At 33.0% G+C, this 20,684-nt stretch overlaps 1 protein-coding gene across 1 annotated transcript in view; it reads right to left on the bottom strand.

Moving 5' to 3' along the window:
* Positions 1-815: 815 nt before the first annotated feature.
* LOC143045342 (DNA polymerase delta subunit 2-like) overlaps positions 816-20,684 on the bottom strand; it is a 33,330-nt gene continuing 13,461 nt past the window's right edge. The window contains exons 8-10 of the mRNA XM_076217788.1: positions 8,246-8,373; positions 7,634-7,735; positions 816-1,085 (exon numbers count right to left, since the gene is read on the bottom strand). Of these exons, the coding sequence (XP_076073903.1) occupies positions 925-1,085; positions 7,634-7,735; positions 8,246-8,373 (391 nt within the window). The 3' untranslated portion in view covers positions 816-924. The remainder of the gene's footprint in view (positions 1,086-7,633; positions 7,736-8,245; positions 8,374-20,684) is intronic.

Genomic DNA, 20,684 nt, shown 5'->3' on the forward strand with positions numbered 1-20,684 from the left:
TTTCAATCTCTAAAAATGTTGCTTATAGTGTTTTCAATGGTATATTAAGATCACTTTTTTTGTTAAATCAAAGGATTATTTACTGAATTCAGGCTTTTATAGCTGTTTTATTCTAAATAGTTGACCTGGCCAGACTGGGGTACAATAAGTCACAAAAATAAAGAGAAAAAAATAGATTTTGCAAGGTTTGATTTCATTCTGGCATGTTTTTAAACTTTGTAATTGAAATTGTAGAGGGCTCTCTTATCATTTTCAAAACTTAAAATTTACCTAATCAATATTAATATGCAATTTTAATTCAATACCAAATATAAACTTAAATTTCAAAATTAAATGTTTTTCCATTACAAATTTCTTGTTTCTTTTCACAGAATTGCATAAAATAAAGTAGAATCCATTTGAATTTAATGGAACAAAAAAAGTGCACAAGTCAGCCAGGAACCAGCTTATATGATTTAGAACTACAAAAGTAATCAGTTGTTCGTTCTGTTATGGCGTTTCATACTAACACATATGCTTTGTTTTAGCTTAAGATCCTTCAAACATTAATGTGAAAGATATTTTAAACATTATTTTTTACTTAAGGATGAAAATGTTTTACTTTTGAAGTCATTTAGAGTGATATATATTAAGAACTGTTTTCAGTATACTCCTGCATTATTTATTTTCATTTCCATGTCCTATTTGAGCTTCCCATAAAACCAAACACAAGTTTCTTAATTGATTTATTTTGACTTGTTAAATCAATCGAGAAGTGTTTTAGAATCATTCAAGCAAATATGCCTGCTTAGTTTTGCTTTATAGATCATAATCTATTCTATTGGTATGTATATTAAGATTTATTTTTCATATTCAGCACTTTTAATAGAGACAAATGTACAAAATTTAATTACATAATATATTCACAAAAACTGGTTGTAACTATTATTTGTCAACTTCCGGACTTTCAGTTTCCATTGGTTGAGAGAACTGTGAGTTGAATTCCATTGGATGACAATCTAATGTTTTTAAGTTTACTAATACACATGTGGCTGTTTGACAGAATTTAGGTACACTGACCAATAATATCTCTTGTCCATTAGGTCCTGAAATGATATCAGAATATTCATGTTAACAATTTATTGATAAATAGTTAAGGGGAGATAAGTCATGTTATTTTTGTAGAATTCAATCAAAAACAAATGAAAAACAAATGAAAAACAAATGTAAAATTTCAAGGGTGATTGGTGATGTATGGTATTTAGGTAATATGGTATTTATTTATTGAATCCTTTCGTTAAAAATGGAATAGTATTTCTATGTGAATATCATGATACCAATAATAAACTTGCATATTATATTTTCTTTAACCTCGGATTTGTATAAACTTTGTTTGATAATAGAAAAAACATAACATGTGTATCAAAACAACCTTCTGCTGTAATAAATTTTTTCTTATTTTTTTTTCATACTAATTCTTACTGTCATTATCCAATCACCTTTGCAGTATTTTAATACCTATTGTGTGACCAGTATAAAAAATTGTCAACACAATTTGTCCATTTAAATTGTACAATAGTTATTGTGAGAGCTCATCAACAGTCATTTAACTATCCAGTAAAAAATCTTCCCTAAAAGGTAAAATTTAAATGACTCATGGCTAGCTTGCTTTCCTCATGTATCATGACCAATGTCCTGAATAGACTATTCTGTTTAGATATGAGACATTTTAAGCCATTTCTTTTTGTGTCTCTAGACAGTCAAGATGGAAATTTCAATCAGTGAATTTAGTTTATAAAAAAAGTAGATATATGTTTGCTTCATGATGTTTTTAATTTTGGATATATTTTAAGTTTCTGATTCATGATATGGAATTAAAGTGTTTGTGCAATGGATTTTTTTGGATAGCCCATCTAGTTGTGAATAATTCTACAAGATGAATTATGTGTGGATTGGTGTTTTCTAATGGGATATATTTTCATGTTATATTACGATTCCTGAAATGGAAAAGTAGTGATGTTAAAAGTTTCATTTAATATTCAGGATCTACTTCAATTGGAATTCCTGTTAAAAATTTATTTTCAATATATCAAAAAAAAGTACAAATGGCTAAAGTGAATAGAAATTTCAGTGCTTTATTCTTCATTATGAAAGTGGGATTTACCAGCAATGATTTATTTGTGATTGTTAGCAAAATAAATAAATTTACAATAAATATCTTTATTAGAAAGAACAAATTGTGTATTAAATGTTAAATGTCTCATATCTAAATAGAATAGTCCATTCAGGACATTAGACATGAGGAAAGCATGCTAGCTATCAGTCATTTAAATTAGCTCTGTCAAAAACAACCAGGTAAATCTAGAGGTAGTTAAATGACCACCTGTTGATGATAGCTCTCAAAATACCTATTGTACAATTTAAATGGACAAATTGTATTGACAATTTTTTAAACTGGTCAGGCAATAGGTAATTTACTACCACAAGGGTTATTGGATACACACAGTAAAAGCATTTATTTTTCAAATCTTAATTACCTAAGAAAACAAGTCATGACCTCTTAGTTTCACTATACAATACATGAATTAAGGAGGCTCGCGGGTATAAGATTTTCAGAAAAATATTAAACATTAATTTTTCATTACAAATTTTATTTATTACCTTAAGTAGTTGTTACTTTATCATATGGTACAAAAATCATTCCAAAAAATCAATTCATGTTGGCCCCAGGCGACTTTTAAAATGTATATATCATTGAAAAAGCTCACAATTATCTCCCTATGGTGCAATAATACCATTTTTTGGCATTAAAATTGAATTATCTTTTTTAACTCATCGGTGACCTATATTTTTTATTGTTGTTTTCAAATAAGCTGTACATAATCTAAATAATTGTAAAATTGAAGCGATTCCTGTAATTTAGTTCTTTTTTTTATTTCGATATTACCGCTATTTCCCCTATTAGTTCAACAGAAAAAAAGGACATTAACAGTATGCTTCTTTCGAAGGCAGATTGTGAGCGTAAATGAACAGTAACCTCATTTTTTATTTCATTTTTCTATTAAGTATAAGATAAGTTCATTTATAGAAAAATATAGAGAAATCCTATATATAAAAATCAAAGCGCTGTAAGCGCTAAAGGCAGTTAACCAAAAACCAAGGCAACCGTTATTATGAAAACAGTTGCAATGTTGCCTCAACATTAAACATTCATATATGAGTACATTCATGTTTATCTAATGATTTATTTATTAAGGCAAATAATTTATATGTTATCAAGGTTTCAAAAGCAATGCATATATCAATGTATATTTTTTATGGTGAGTCTGCAGTGGTACAAGTTCCCAATGATTGCAGTTGTTCTACTTGGTAGGTAACCTTGGTTTTATTTGACTGCTAGAAGTTCAATTTGACGTAGTATGAACATGTAATAGTATGAATGGACTGGTTTCCCTGGAAAGAAAACTGAGTTTGTGTTCTATAGTACAAAAGTTATGAGACACGAATCAGACAAATGTTCACTACAACAGGGATCAAAGGTGAGGTCTGACTGACCTGCCCATAGTAAATGTAAATGACTTGTTATTTTGTCCCATACATATGAGTATATATAATTTAGGGGCAGGGATCTCAACGGTTTTCAAGTTCTCAAACAGGTAAGGGTAGGCAGAGGATTTAGGGGGGCAGGGGGCCCGGCCCCCCTTTTTTGGGAAAAAAATTGGTTGCTTATATAGGGAATCACTGAAGCGTGACTGGAGCGGGCCCCTCTTAGGTCAGTCAGTGGGCCCCACTTATGAAAATTTCTGGATCTGCCACTGGGGGTAGAGTGACCCTAGGGACTTCCCCTACATTTCATTTAATTTGTTATATTGTCCCATACATGAATATATATGGTTTAGGGGTGGGGATCTCATTGGTTTTCAAGTTCTCAAACAGGAGGGGTAGGGTAACCCCAGGGACTCCCCCTATATTTCATTTAATTAGTTATATTGTCCCATACATGAATATATATTGTTTTGGTGTGGGGATCTCGACCGTTTCCAAGTTTTCAAACAGGAGGGTTGGGATGACCACAGGGACTTCCCCTATATTTCATTTGATTTGTTATATTGTCCCATACATGAGTATATATGGTTTAGGGGTAAGGATCTTGACCATTTCCAAGTTCTCAAACAGGAGGGTGAACAGTGACCTCAGGGACTCCCCCTATCTTTCATTTGAATTGTTATATTGTCCCGTACATGAATATATATGGTTAAGGGGTGGCGATCTCAATGGGTTTCAAATTCTCAAACAGGAGGGGGTGGGGTGACCCAAGGGACTCCCCTATATATCATCTGATTTGTTATATTGTCATACATGAATATATATGGTTTAGGGATGGGATCTCGACCATTTTTAAATTCTAAAACAGGAGGGGTGGGGTGACCCCTAGCGACTCTTCCTATATTTCATTTGATTTTTTATATTGTCAAAAACATGAATATATATGGTTAAGGGGTGTGGATCTCGACCGTTTCCAAGTTCTCAAACAGGAGGGGTGGGGTAACTCCAGGGACTCCCCCTATATTTCATTTTTTATTTATTATATTGTCCTATACTTGAATATATGCAGGGGCGGATTCAGACGGGGGAGGGTTGCAGGCTTGCACCCCCTTAAATTTGCAAAGCATGGGTTGTTCTCAGCTTGATAAAGAATATTCCGATAATTTTACCTAAATTTTTTTTAGCCTCGCTCTGCTTGTCGAAAATTTAAGTTTGCGCCCCTCTTAACCTAAAATCCCGCCCCTCATATGGATTAGGGGTGGGGAGCTGGACCGTTTCCAAGTTATCAAACAGGAGGGGGTAGAGTGGCCCAAAGAATGCCACCTATATATCATATGATTTACTTACATTAAGGTATATATAATATAGTTGCATTATTTGTGAAAATAAAGAAAGAAACTTTCAGCTACTTTAATTGACCCTTCAAAATTGAGAAAAAACAAATAACCCCTCGAAATTGCAGTAATATGTTTACACTTTAAAAGCATCTCGCATGCATTATCATCATTTATCATTTATAAAGAAAATTTAGACTGTGACCATGACCATGTATATTGTTAGATATACTGTTCCATGCTGTCACGTTGTATTGGATTTTTAAATCAAAATTTGTCAAAAAGTAATTTTGAGTTTCTGAATAAAATATTTTTCTGCTTTTTCTTTCTTTTACATATATCTTTTGGTTTACAATACTAGTGTTTATATTCATTTACCATGCATAGATGTATTTTTTACACCTGCTTGGATTTATTTTGAAAATGATCGCCAAACCCGGAATTACCCTTATCCGCTTCCGGAATCAGATCCGATTTTGTAAAATTTTGTCTTCACGGCCGCCATTGTTATGTGTTTACAATGTTGTTTACGATTTTACTCGAATTTATACAATATTTGTCGGCGATTTTCTATATAAAGCTAGCGGTTGAACAAAATGAACATCGCCGTCATGAATAATAATGATAAAAATAAGTTTTAGCTCGTTTAATTGGAGACTTTGGTGAACATGGTGAAAAGGTTTGCAAAGTAATTTCTTATTTTCTTTCAAATGGAAGGTGACTACGTACGTCGGTCGTAGCTAAATGTAGAAACCAACTATCCTAGTCGAAATTCTGCTTGCAAAAGTGGAAGGTCGCGGACCTTGGACCACCGCTAATTTGAACACCTGCCTCCAAATTGAAAAGCTACGAAAATGTCTTTTTCTAATTTGAAATTGCCGCCAACAGCATGAACAGTTGAACTTATTATATAATAGACTACTGACGTAGTTGTACTACGTATTGATGACAAACAATATTCCTACGACTTTTGTCATTTGGGAAATCTAAACTACTTGTCTTAAGAGATTTTCGGCGATTAAATATTTCATACAATTGTTCTTTGACATCTTAGCTAAAAGCACAAGTCCTAATGAACTACACAAGGATTCTTAAAAAGCACTACTTCCTATGTGTAACTTTAAAACTTTTGGATAAATCGATGATCATTTAAGGTTTTTCTGGTAATTTTTTTTGTAATCCAGAATAAAAAGTATTAAAAAAGTGTTCAATTAGTTATATATAATATAGTAGCAAGCTAGATAATAACAATGGCAAATATTTCAGGATTTATTGGGTAGAACACAAATCTAGGGTGCTCGCATAATGCAGCTTAACTGCATAAAAATTGATTTAAACCCGCGAGCCCCTTTAAAAGTAATGGTATGGATTTTCTTATTGTTGAAGGCCCTATGATTGCCTATAATTGCCTACATCTACTTTATTTGAACTTTGGTGGATTGTTGTCTCATTGGCAATCATACCACATCTCCTCATTTTTATATTATTGTGTAATTTTAAACAATATCATGATCTTTATCATATATCATATACATTATCCTACAAAAATAGTCAAATTTTCATTTGTATCTATAATAGAATCAACTTTTACAGTCATTTTTTAAAACAAAGTTTTTATTGTCACTTTAGATTTTATATCAGCAGTCACACTTTACACTCATATCAAGAAAAATTTGTAAGGGTTCCACGGAACCCAGTGTCTCGCCTACTTTTGCTGTTAATCGCAGACTCAACAAAAATGAAGAAAAACATCCATAAAAATTTCACTCTCGATTCTGTCTTTTGATTGAAAGAAGCTTCCAAGTTTGGTAAAAAATCCAGGATAGTTTATGAATCTAATAAATGTTTTATAAACTTTAACTGCAGACTGTATGTAATGTTAACTGGAAGAAAAACTAAGTCCATTTATAAGTAAAATACGGAAAAAGTGATTTTTTTTTTAACAAAATTTACTTCTGAATAATATCTTATGATCAGAAACAAGCTTTTGTCTAAGTTTGGTAGAAATCCAGGATAGTTTAAGAACATTATAAAAATTTTAAAAACTTAAACCACAGAGTGAATGTTTTGTTTCTGGCAAAAAAACTAAGTCCATTTATAAGTAAAATACGGAAAAGTGGAAATTTATTTTTACAAAATTTTCTTCTTGATACTATCTTATGATCATAAACAAGCTTCTGTCCAAGTTTGGTACAAATCAAGGATAGTTTATGAAAGTTATTAAAATTTCAAAAACTTTAACCACAGAGTGATTGTAATGTTTCCTCGCAGAAAAACTAAGTCCATTTATAAGTAAAATACGGAAAAAATGGAATTTTATTTTTACAAAATTTACTTCTGGATACTTTCTTATGATCATAAACAAGCTTCTGTCCAAGTTTGGTAGAAATTCAGTATAGTTTAAGAAAGTTATTAAAATTTCAAAAACTTTAACCACAGAGTGAATATTTGTGGACGCCGCCGACGGAATGTAGGATCGCTTAGTCTCGCTTTTTCGACTAAAGTCGAAGGCACGACAAAAAGGGAAAATGGTACATTGAAACCAACATGTCTTGCTATGCTTATATGAATAGTTCAAGATGCTGTTCAAGATTAAAACAAGATAGATAAGAAGTTCAGATGACAGATTCTCCCAATGTACATCACATTGTTTATTTTTAGATAATCAAAGACCATAATTTCATAATGGTAAATGAATAAGTTAATGTGTCTGGTTCAGTTTAGTCATATATTGTGTCCTAAGAAACATTTGTTTATTTCTTGGTACAACTTACCTTTATGAATTTTACTGCCAAATGATGACTGATTTCCACAAAAGAATATGTGTGGACATTCTGTTATTATGAAGGGATCCTCTTTATAAAATGGATAGCAACCTGTGAAAGAAAAGAAATATTTTACGCTCATAAACAATTACAGCAGTTAAATCTCATTTCAAAACCTTAGAAACTCTGGCTTAATGTTTTATGTATGCACATGACTTTGTATTTTATTTCCTTAAATTGTATATTCACATGTTTTTTCCAGACTCTGTAGTTGCAGTGTATACATATGTGACTATTGGCAGTAGCTTTAATGATCTATTAAGTGGAAATTGATATTTTGATACTGAATAAGCCTGTGGTTGTGATCTATGCTCACAAAATAATAACCAAAGCCCCTCCACTCACACAAATCCATATACTCATCTTTACTTGTAATTGTAAAATGGTCTTTCTGTGCTATCTTTACTTTATCAATGTTGGTGATTTATGCTTATCAAGTAAAGTCAAAGTATAATAATATTTAACTGGTTTTTTTTTTAAAATACAAAATGAAAAAAAGGCATTAACTCAGTGAACTCCTTTTCTGTTGATGTTTATATGTAGTGAATAAATAGTATATACCCAATGAGTCAGGAGCTGTGGGAGCAATATGTCCCCAGGTAATACATTTATCTAATATGTCCACTGCATCATCTAATTCACTGTATCTCATAATGTTAGTGACTGGCTGTCCTGAGGTACCAAGGACTCTGAAAATGAATTTTAAATGATAATGAATAATGCAAGAAAACATATGCATCATTATTTAAAGAACCTTAGTGAGCACGCTCACATACCCCACGTCCCCACATTGTCATTGGAGAAATTAAATAAGTATAAGAAAAAAAAATTGTATAAGAAAAAATACTGAATAATAATTTCCTGTCAATATACACATCTACATAGTATGTCCTTATTATCTACAAAATTTCATGAAATTCTGTTGTGTGTTTTCAGTTGAGTTGAGATGACAAACTGTTGCAGAAGTACATTGAAGCAAATAAGTTCAAAGGGCATAACTCCTAGAAAAAAAATTGAATCGTAATTTCCTGTTGATATGCACATCTACGTAGTATGTCCTTATTATCTACAAAGTTTCATGAAATTCTGTTGTGTGGTTTAGAGGAGTTGAGATGACAAACTGTTAAAGTAGAACCTTAAAGCAAATAAGTTCAAAGAGGCGTAACTCCTAGAAAAAAAATTGAATCGTGATTTCCTGTCGATATGCACATCTACATAGTATGTCCTTATTATCTGAAAAGGTTTCATGAAATTCTGTTATGTAGTTTCAGATGAGTTGCGATGACAAACTGTTGCAGTAGTACATTAAAGTAACTAAGTTCAAAGGAGCGTAACTCCTAGAAAAAAATTGAATCGCAATTTCCCGTCGATATGCACAACTACATAGTATGTCCTTATTATCTGAAAAGGTTTCGTGAAATTCTGTTGTGTGGTTTGAGAGGAGTTGCGATGACAAACTGTTGCAGTAGTACATTAAAGTAAATAAGTTCAAAGGGGCGTAACTCCTAGAAAAAAAATTGAATCGCAATTTCCCGTCGATATGCACAACTACATAGTATGTCCTTATTATCTGAAAAGGTTTCGTGAAATTCTGTTGTGAGGTTTGAGAGGAGTTGCGATGACAAGAATCAGGACTGACGGACGACGGACGGGTCAAAAACATTATACCCTCCGCAACTTCGTTGCGTGGGGTATAATAAACCATTGTAGATCCAACATTTAGTTTTCAAAATATTTAACATAAATGATTAACTATGCTTTGTTAATTGTGTTGTTTGTTAGAAACAAATTGCTTCTATCTTTATAATGTGTAATATCTGTCAGGAAAGACATTTCCTTATCTGCTCTGCAGCTTACTAAAAATAGCGATTTAATAGAGGCTCATTATACAAATTTAAATATATTTCATTAACAACACAAGGACAATCAGATTAAGCACAAATTACACAATCTAAAATTTCTCCTTCAGTTATTTACCCAAAATAAATATGTTGACATTACACAAGAGGTACTTGATATTTTATAAATATAATGACAAGGACGAAACATCATATAGATTAACATGGCTCAGCATAAAACTGATTAGAAATGTTTAAACATTTAAGTGAACTCATTATTTACATATTTTCCAAAGAATAACAGAAAAAGGCCAGCTTCAATAAGTTGTTATCCTGCTAAAATAAAAAGAAAGGTCATAATTATAATTTACATATTTATCCAAAATATGGGACATAAACAAAAGGAAACTAGAGGCTCTCAAGAGCCTGTGTCACTCACCTGTTACTGTATTTACTGATGTCGGCCATCTTGGTTGGTAGGCGAGGTCATTTGACACTTTTTTAAAAAAGATACCCTAATAATGATTGTGGCCAAGTTTGGTTAAATTTGGCCAATAGTTTTTGAAAAGAAGATTTTTGTACAAGTTACAAAAATGACGAAAAGTTGTTCAATATTGACTATAAAGGACAATAACTCCTTAAGGGGTACTCTGACAATTTTGGTCATGTTGACTTATTTGTACATCTTACTTTGATGAACATTATTGCTGTTTACAGTTTATCTCTGTCTATAATAGTATTCAATATAATAACCAACCAGGTGCTCCGCAGGGCGCAGCTTTATACGACCGCAGAGGTCGAACCCTGAACAGTTGGGGCAAGTATGGACAAAACATTCAAGCGTGATACAGCTCTGAATTTGGATTGTGATCAAATTTTTGACATTACATGGGTTTTTTTACACAAAACAAATGTCAAGATTTTACAAATCAATTAAAGATTTCTTCTTATTTAAATCTAAAATTAAATAGTTGACACAGCATAGGTTTCTGACACAGAATGAATGTGGTCTAATGAACTTAAAAGTTTTTTTTTGCCTTTGAGCAATTCACTATGCTGTTGAATATTAATCCTCTCAAAAAAATGTTTGAAGAAATTTTCTTTTTATTTATGAAATCTGAAATGAGAAAAATTTAACCCCCCCCCCCCCTTTTTTCACATCCCCGTTTCCCTTTTTCCAAAACTGATATCAATTCAAATTTCTAATGGAGTTTGCAACAATAACTACTCTTTTAAATACATCATAAAATATTAAAATGTAAAATAAAGTGCTTGTTATCACTGAATGGTAAAGATTGGTTGGTAGTAAAAGTGAATATACATTGTTTATTGTATAAAACAATAAAAAAAACTTCATCAGCAACATTTTATATTGGCAAATTTCCAATGAAGTTATTTACATAAAGTTATTGGCAAATAAAAATAGAAAATGACATCATAGTCATGTCTGGCAAATTTCCAACATACATTATCTAAAACATTTTAGATAAGATAAGGAAAAAAAGCTTCATCAGCAACATTTTATATTGGCAAATTTCCAATGAAGTTATTTACATAAAGTTATTGGCAAATAAAAATAGAAAATGACATCATAGTCATGTCTGGCAAATTTCCAACATATATTATCAACTACTATTCTATACAAAGAAAGATAACTCCAATTGAAAATTAATTGCTATTGCACAATATTGTGCAATTAGATATTTCTTGCTATTGTGCAATACTGTGCAATTGAAAATTTCTTGCTATTGCACAATACTTGATATGGAATCCTGATTTGGACCAACTTGAAAACTGGGCCCATAATCAAAAATCAAAGTACATATTTAGATAAAGCATATCAAATAAGCCCAAGAATTTAATTTTTGTTAAAATCAAACTTAGTTTAATTTGGACCCTTTGGACCTTAATGTAGACCAATTTGAAAACTGGACCAAAAATTAAGAATCTACATACACAGTTAGATTTGGCATATCAAAGAACCCATTTATTCAATTTTTGAAGAAATCAAACAAAGTTTAATTTTGGACCCCCATTTGGACCAACTTGAAAACTAGGCCAATAATTAAAAATCTAAGTACATTTTTAAATTCAGCATATCAAAGAACCCCAAGGATTCAATTTTTGTTAAAATCAAACTAAGTTTAATTTTGGACCCTTTGGACCTTAATGAAGACCAATTTGAAAACGGGACCAAAAATTAAGAATCTACATACATAGTTAGATTCGGCATATCAAAGAACCCCAATTATTCAATTTTTGATGAAATCACACAAAGTTCAATTTTGGACCCTTTGGGCCCCTTATTCCTAAACTGTTAGGACCAAAACTCCCAAAATCAACCCCAACCTTCCTTTTGTGGTCATAAACCTTGTGTTTAAATTTCATAGATTTCTATTTACTTATACTAAAGTTATGGTGCAAAAACCAAAAATAATGCTTAATAGGGCCCCTTTTTGGCCCCTAATTCATAAACTGTTGTGACCTCAACTCCAAAAATCAATCCCAACCTTCCTTTTGTGGTCATAAACCTTGTGCTAAAATTTCATTGATTTCTATTTACTTATACTAAAGTTATTGTGCGAAAACCAAGAATAATGCTTATTTGGGCCCTTTTTTGGCCCTTAATTCCTAAACTGTTGGAACCAAAACCCCCAAAATCAATCCCAACCTTCCTTTTGTGGTCATAAACCTTGTGTCAAAATTTCATAGATTTCTATTCACTTAAACTAAAGTTATAGTGCGAAAACCAAGAAAATGCTTATTTGGGCCCTTTTTGGCCCCTAATTCCTAAAATGTTGGGACCAAAACTCCCAAAATCAATACCAACCTTCCTTTTGTGGTCATAAACCTTGTGTTAAAATTTCATAGATTTCCATTCACTTTTACTAAAGTTAGAGTGCGAAAACTAAAAGTATTCGGACGCCGGACGACGACGACGACGACGACGACGACGACGACGACGACGACGCCGACGCCAACGTGATAGCAATATACGACGAAAAATTTTTCAAATTTTGCGGTCGTATAAAAACTGCAAAATTTCCTTAAAATTACCAATTTTAGGGCAGCAACCTAACAACAGGTTTTAGGATTCATCTGAAAATTTGTGAGGGGATAGATCTTATTCTGAAGGACATTTAAATTTTGAAAGATTTGCCCTAAATGTCTTAGTTTCAAAGATAAAAAGCAAAAACTGCATTTTACCACTATGTTCTAATTTTAGCCATGTTGGCCATTTTGTTTGGTAGGTGGGGTCATCAGACACATTTTTTAAACTATATACCACAATTATGATTGTGGCCAAGTTAGTTGAAATTTGGCCCAGTAGTTTCAGAGAAGAAGATTTTTGTACAAGTTACAAAAAATGACAAAAAAGTTGTTAAAACTGACTATAAAGGGCAATAATTCCTTCAGGGGTTGACTGACAATTTTGGTCATGTTGACTTATTTGTAGGTCTTATTTTGCTGAACATTATTGCTGTTTACAGTTTTATCTCTATATTCAAGATAATAACCAAAAACTGCAAAAATTCCTTAAAATTACCAATTCAGGGGCAGCAACCCAACAACAGGTTGTCCAATTTGTCTGAAAATTTCGGGGTAGATAGATCTTGACCTGATCAACAATTTTTACCCCATGTCAGATTTGCTCTAAATGCTTTGGTTTTAAAGATATAAGCCAAAATATACATTTTACCCCTGTGTTCTATTTTAAGCAATGGTGGCCATCTTGGTTTGATGGCCAGGTCATTGGACACATTTTTAAAATAAATACCCCAAGGATGATTGTGGCCAAGTTTGGTTAAATTTGGCCCAGTAGTTTCAGAGAACAGATTTTTGTAAAAGTTTACGGACGCCGGACGCCAAGTGATGAGAAAAGCTCAGGTCAGGTGAGCTAATAATATGCCATGAAAAAACATAAAATTGCATTTTATTTCAAGGCCAATTAAAATTAATTGATTGATTTTCATCCCCGCCGGCCCCTCCGAAATTGTCAAGCCCTGATTTTTTTATTTATAAAATTTATGATTTCCTGATTTTGTTCATTTTCATTACCGGTTACCATTAAAATTTCGTTTCATTCAAAGCTTCCTGTTTCAAATTTTGGTTTTGTACCTCAAGTAAATCTAACCAAAATGATTAAGTCGACATATTCTGCTGCTCTATGATGACAACATCATCCTCAGAGAGTAAAGATTGATTACGAGAATGACGTGAAATATTCGTGTTACAAGAAACACAATATTTCCAAGATGCAAATCATGGTATGTCACAAATTTCTGTGATTAGAAAACTGCAGATTTTTTTATTTATGCGATGACTTTGTGTCAGGAAATTTAAACTGTGAATGATATCCAAAGTGCAAGATTGGTGGAAACCATTGATACAGAAAACATGACTGGATTAAAGATATTGAAACACAAGCACAAACTTGTTAGATTTATGACCTTACATTGAATTTAATAAACAGCTGTGCCATGAGCGCATGATACGCCCGACGTCGTGTGGAGGTTTTATGCAATAATCATAAATAGTTTCTGAGAAAGTTTAAAGCAATAACCATATATTGTTTTTGAGACACGGCGGGACATATGAAACCCCCCACCCTGTTTTTATTTACAAAAAACTAAATATTACCCAATAAAATTTTGAACAAGAGTGCACACGCTGAAATGTCTCGCCTTCTATACTAATCATTGATATTATGTTGAGAGTCCTAGGTATAAAGCTAAGCTTTATTACAACTGTCACATAAACTTAACATTAACCAAGATAACTAAACAAAGACCAATGAACCTTGAAAATGAGGTCAAGGTCAGATGAAACATGCCAGGCAGACATGTACAGCTAACAATGCTTCTATACAACATATATAGTTGACCCATTACTTATAGTTTAAGAAAAATAGACCAAAACACAAAAAGTTAACATTGTGCAATGAACCGTGAAAATGAGGTCAGGGTCAAATAAAACCTGCGTGACTGACATAAAGATCATAATATATTTCCATACACCAAATATAGTTGACCTATGGAATATAGTATTAGATAAAAAGCCCAAAACTCAAAAACTTAACTTTGACCACTGAACCATGAAAATGAGGTCAGGGTCACATGACATCTGCCCGCTAGATATGTACACCTTACAATCATTCCATACAACAAATATAGTAGACCTATTGCATATAGTATGAGAAAAACAGACCAAAACACAAAAATTTAACTATAACCACTGAACCATGAAAATGAGGTCAAGGTCAGATGACACCTGCCAGTTAGACATGTACACCTTACAGTCCTTCCATACACCGAATATACTAGCCCTATTGCTTATAGTATCTGAGATATGGACTTGACCACCAAAACTTAACCTTGTTCACTGATCCATGAAATGAGGTCGAGGTCAAGTGAAAACTGTCTGACAGACATGAGGACCTTGCAAGGTACGCACATATCAAATATAGTTATCCTATTACTTATAATAAGAGAGAATTCAACATTACAAAAAATTTGAACTTTTTTTTCAAGTGGTCAATGAACCATGAAAATGAGGTCAAGGACATTGGACATGTGACTGACGGAAACTTCGTAACATGAAGCATCTATATACAAAGTATGAAGTATCCAGGTCTTCTACCTTCTAAAATATAAAGCTTTTAAGAAGTGAGCTAACGCCGCCGCCGTAGCCGCCGCCGTAGCCGCCGCCGCCGCCGCCGGATCACTATCCCTATGTCGAGCTTTCTGCAACAAAAGTTGCAGGCTCGACAATAAAAACCAAAAAGTATACAGATCTTTAGATTAATATAACAAAGAAGTGTGTTAAGTTTTAAGCAATAATCATAAATTATTTTTGAGATACGGCGCAACATGTAAAAAAAACCTCCCCTGTTTTACAAAATACTCAATAACTCAAAAAATTTTTTTTGAATCATCACCAAAAAGTATACAGATCTTAAGATTAATATAACAAAGAAGTGTGTAAAGTTTTAAGCAATAATCATAAATCGTTTTTGAGATACGGCACAACATGTAAAAAACCCCTCCCCCTTTTTTACAAAATACTAATAACTCAAAAATGAAATTTTGAATCATCACCAAAAGGTATAAAGATCTTTAGATTAATATAACAAAGATATGTAAGTTTTATGCAACAATTATAAATCGTTTTTGACATATGGCGCGACATGTAAAAATCCCCTCCCCCTTTTTTACAAAATACTCAATAACTCAAAAATGAAATTTTGAATCATCACCAAAAAGTATACAGATATTGAGATTAATATAACTAAGAAGTGTTTAAAGTTTTAATCCATAATCAAGAATCGTTTTTGAGATACAGTGCGACATGTGAAAAAAACACACACCTGTTTTAGTTAAAAAGTGCCGTAACTCAAAAAGTTTAAATCTTATTTTCACCAAAAAGTATACAGATCATTTGACCATCATAAGAAACAACTATATTAAGTTTCATGAAATTTGGATAAGTCGTTCTCAAGTTACTGTGCGACATGTTTACGCCGGACAGACAGACGGACAGACAGACGGACGGACAGACGGAAAGACACCGGACATTTGTATAACATAATACGTCCCGTCAAAATTTTGACGGGCGTATAAAAAGTCGACTAACATACACATTTTATTTACGCAAGTCCTTAGATTTTCCCATGGCAGTCTTTTTATGTTGAAAAACAGCAAATGTCCCAATACACCCAAAAGAGTCATTAATTAACAACTTTTTTTTTTTATTAAGTTCATGTTTTACATGGTAATTATATTTTCATCTTGCGTAAGTACTAACCCTATTTTTTTCAACACTGTTTGAGTTTTCACTTTATTCTGTACTCATAATAATTGTGTTGCATACCAATGCATTTGCTTCATTTTATGGGAATACAAACACAGGCACTTGTCTCAGAAAAAAAATCCTATAGTATATACCTTAATATAACATAATGTGTTATATTAAGGTATATAGGAATTTTTTTTCTGAGACGAGTGCCTGTGAATACAAACCATCATTTAGAAACATAAATGCATTTGGTGTAGGTAGTCCAACTGAAGAGAGCATTTCTCACACGTTTTTGTTGTTTTTAAAGCCGCAATTAGATATATTTATTTAAGGATTTGAAAAATTAAGTAAGATTCCCCATACTTATGTATACATGATATAAGCTTATTATTACACTTGCATATATGAAGAACTCGTCACAAAACGGTTTCATATGAAATAAAATTTAAAAAACAAAATACTCCCACCCGCCCCAATTTAAAATAAAATTTGGATGAAAATCTACTAATTAATTTTACTTGGCCTAACAGCTTTTTGTACTAGATTATAACAGTATAATTTTTCTGACTAGAATCAATGTAAAACATTGTAAAATATGATCTCTTAATCCTCAGAGTGAAAGTGACTCTTATGAACTGTAACAGAGCTCCAGATAAGAATTCACAAATTGGGGTTTTTACCCACCATTTTCTTATGTAATTGGGTGATAAAGTTTTTTAATTGCATTATCAATTCCAACTCACCCCTCAAGTAAATATCAAATTGGGTTATTCACCACCAAGCTCCTTAATGTATTGGGTTTTTTCATCAACACAATATTGAAACTTGAGGCAGTATCAACCCCAGATGTTTTTCCATCTTAAATACGTTTCTTTTCTTGTAAATGTACTAGCTGTTTTATTCACTGACGAGCAATTGTAGGTTTAATTTGTGTCCCGTTTCTAACCTTCTGCCAGTTTTGTATTTTCTCACAACTTATATACAAGAGTGCACACGCTAGAATGTCTTGCCTTCTATACTAATCATTGATATTATGTTGATAGTCCTAAGTATAAAGTTAAGCTTTATTACAACTGTCACATAAACTTAACATTAACCAAGATAACTAAACAAAGACCAATGAACCTTGAAAATGAGGTCAAGGTCAGATGAACCATGCCAGGCAGACATGTACAGCTAACAATGCTTCTATACAACATATATAGTTGACCCATTACTTATAGTTTAAGAAATATAGACCAAAACACAAAAACTTAACACTGAGCAATGAACCGTGAAAATGAGGTCACGGTCAAATAAAACCTGCGTGACTGACATAAAGATCATAAAATATTTCCATACACCAAATATAGTTGACCTATGGCATATAGTATTAGATAAAAAGACCAAAACTCAAAAACTTAACTTTGACCACTGAACCATGAAAATGAGGTCAAGGTCACATGACATCTGCCCGCTAGACATGTACACCTTACAATCATTCCATACAACTAATATAGTAGACCTATTGCATATAGTATGAGAAAAACAGACCAAAACACAAAAATTTAACTATAACCACTGAACCATGAAAATGAGGTCAAGGTCAGATGACACCTGCCAGTTGGACATGTACACCTTACAGTCCTTCCATACAACGAATATACTAGCCCTATTGCTTATAGTATCTGAGATATGGACTTGACCACCAAAACTTAACCTTGTTCACTGATCCATGAAATGAGGTCGAGGTCAAGTGAAAACTGTCTGACAGACATGAGGACCTTGCAAGGTACGCACATATCAAATATAGTTATCCTATTACTTATAATAAGAAAGAATTCAACATTACAAAAAATTTGAACTTTTTTTTCAAGTGGTCACTGAACCATGAAAATGAGGTCAAGGACATTGGACCTGTGACTGACGGAAACTTCGTAACATGAAGCATATATATACAAAGTATGAAGCATCCAGGTCTTCCACCTTCTAAAATATAAAGCTTTTAAGAAGTGAGCTAACGCCGCCGCCGCCGCCGGATCACTATCCCTATGTCGAGATTTCTGCAACAAAAGTTGTAGGCTCGACAAAAATGTAAAAACCGTATATGTGTATTCAGAGGAACTCATCTCAGAATTTTTTTTCCTATATACCTTTATATAAAAAAAAATTCTGAAACGAGTGTCTGTGTGTGTATTCACTCAATAACCGTAAAATGAAAAAAATAAATAGTATATAAACTCTAATTATACTTTAATGTTTTTGTTTTATTCAATTTACATAAATCTGGGTTAAGTTGTTCCCAATTAGAACTTTTGGTTTCCGATGCTTTCCAACTACATGTCATAATTGATTTGACCTTACACTTGTTCCAACTGATTTCATTTTGATGAAACCCCGTGTTTATAAGCAATGTTCTCGTTAAGGTACACAAACACACCCGTGCGTTCGATGGACATTTCCTAATCAAAGCGCTGTAAGCGCTGAAGGCAGTTAAACAAAAACCAAGGCAACCGTAATTATGAAAACTGTGGCAATGTTGCCTCAACATTAAACATTCATATATATAGTCCATTCATGTTTATGTAATGATTTATTTATTAAGGCAAATAATTTATATGTTATCAAGGTTTCAAAAGCAATGCATATATCAATGTATATTTTTTTATGGTGAGTCTGCAGTGGTACAAATTGCAAATGATTGCAGTTGTTCTACTTGGTAGTTAACCTTGGTTTTATTTGACTGCTAGAAGTTCAAGTTGACTTACTATGAACATGTAATTGTATGAACAGACTGGTTTCCCTGGAAAGAAAACTGAGTTTTTGTTCTATAGTACAAAAGTTATGAGACACGAATCAGACAAATGTTCACTACAACAGGGATCAAAGGTGAGGTCTGACTGACCTGCCCATAGTAAATGAAAATGATTTGTTATTTTGTCCTATACATATGAATATATATAATTTAGGGGTGGAGATCTCAACGGTTTTCAAGTTCTCGAACAGGTAGGGGTAGGCAGAGGATTTAGGGGGGCAGGGGGGCCGCCCCCCCCTTTTTGGGAAAAAATTGGTTGCTTATGTAGGGAATCACTGAAGCGTGACTGGAGCGGGCCCCCTCTTAGGTCAGTCAGTGGGCCCCACTTACGAAAATTTCTGGATCCGCCACTGGGGATAGGGTGACCCTAGGGACTTCCCCTACATTTCATTTTATTTGTTATATTGTCCCATGCTTTAATATATATGGTTTAGGGGTGGGGATCTTATTGGTTTCCAAGTTCTCAAACAGGAGGGGTAGGGTGACCCCAGGGACTCCATCTATATTTCATTTAATTAGTTATAGTTTGGCCCATACATGAATATATATTGTTTTGGTGAGGGGATCTCAACCGTTTCCAAGTTCTCAAACAGGAGGGTTGGGGTGACCACAGGGACTTCCCCTATATTTTATTTGATTTGTTATATTGTCCCATACATGAGTATATATGGTGTAGGGGTAAGGATCTTGACCATTTCCAAGTTCTCAAACAGGAGGGTGTACAGTGACCTCAGGGACTCCCCTAGCTTTCATTTGAATTGTTATATTGTCCTGTACATGAATATATGGTTAAGGGGTGGCGATCTCAGGTTTCAAATTCTCAAACAGGAAGGGGTGGGGTGGCCCAAGGGACTCCCCTATATTTCATCTGATTTGTTATATTGTCCCATACATGAATATATATGGTTTAGGGGTGGGGATCTGGACCATTTTTAAATTCTAAAACAGGAAGGGTGGGGTGACCCCCCAGCGACTCTTTCTATATTTCATTTGATTTTTCATATTGTCACAAACATGAATATATATGGTTGCACCCCCTTAAATTTGCAAAGCATGGGTTGTTCTCAGCTTAATGAAGAATATTCCGATAATTTAACCTCAAATTTTTTTTAGCCTCGCTCTGCTAGGCGAAAATTTAAGTTTGCGCCCTTCCTAACCTAAAATCCTGGATCTGACCATATGGTTTAGGGGTGGGGAGCTCGACCGTTTCCAAGTTATCAAACAGGAGGGGTAGAGTGGCCCAAAGAATGCCACCTATATATCATATGATTTACTTACATTTAGGTACCGGTATATATAATATAGTTGCATTATTTGTGAAAATAAAGAAAGACACTTTCAGCTACTTTAATTGACCCTTCAAAATTGAGAAAAACAAATAACCCTTAGAAATTGAAGTAATATGTTTACACTTTAAAAGCATCTCACATGCATTATCATCATTTATCACTGATAAAGAAAATTTAGACTGTGACCATGAATATGTATATTGTTAGATATACTGTTCCCAGCTGTCACGTTGTATTGGATTTTTAAATTAAAATTTGTCAAAAAGTAATTTTGAGTTTCTGTA

The sequence above is a fragment of the Mytilus galloprovincialis genome, chromosome 9, assembly GCF_965363235.1.
Source record: "Mytilus galloprovincialis chromosome 9, xbMytGall1.hap1.1, whole genome shotgun sequence".
Lineage (NCBI taxonomy): Eukaryota > Metazoa > Mollusca > Bivalvia > Mytilida > Mytilidae > Mytilus > Mytilus galloprovincialis.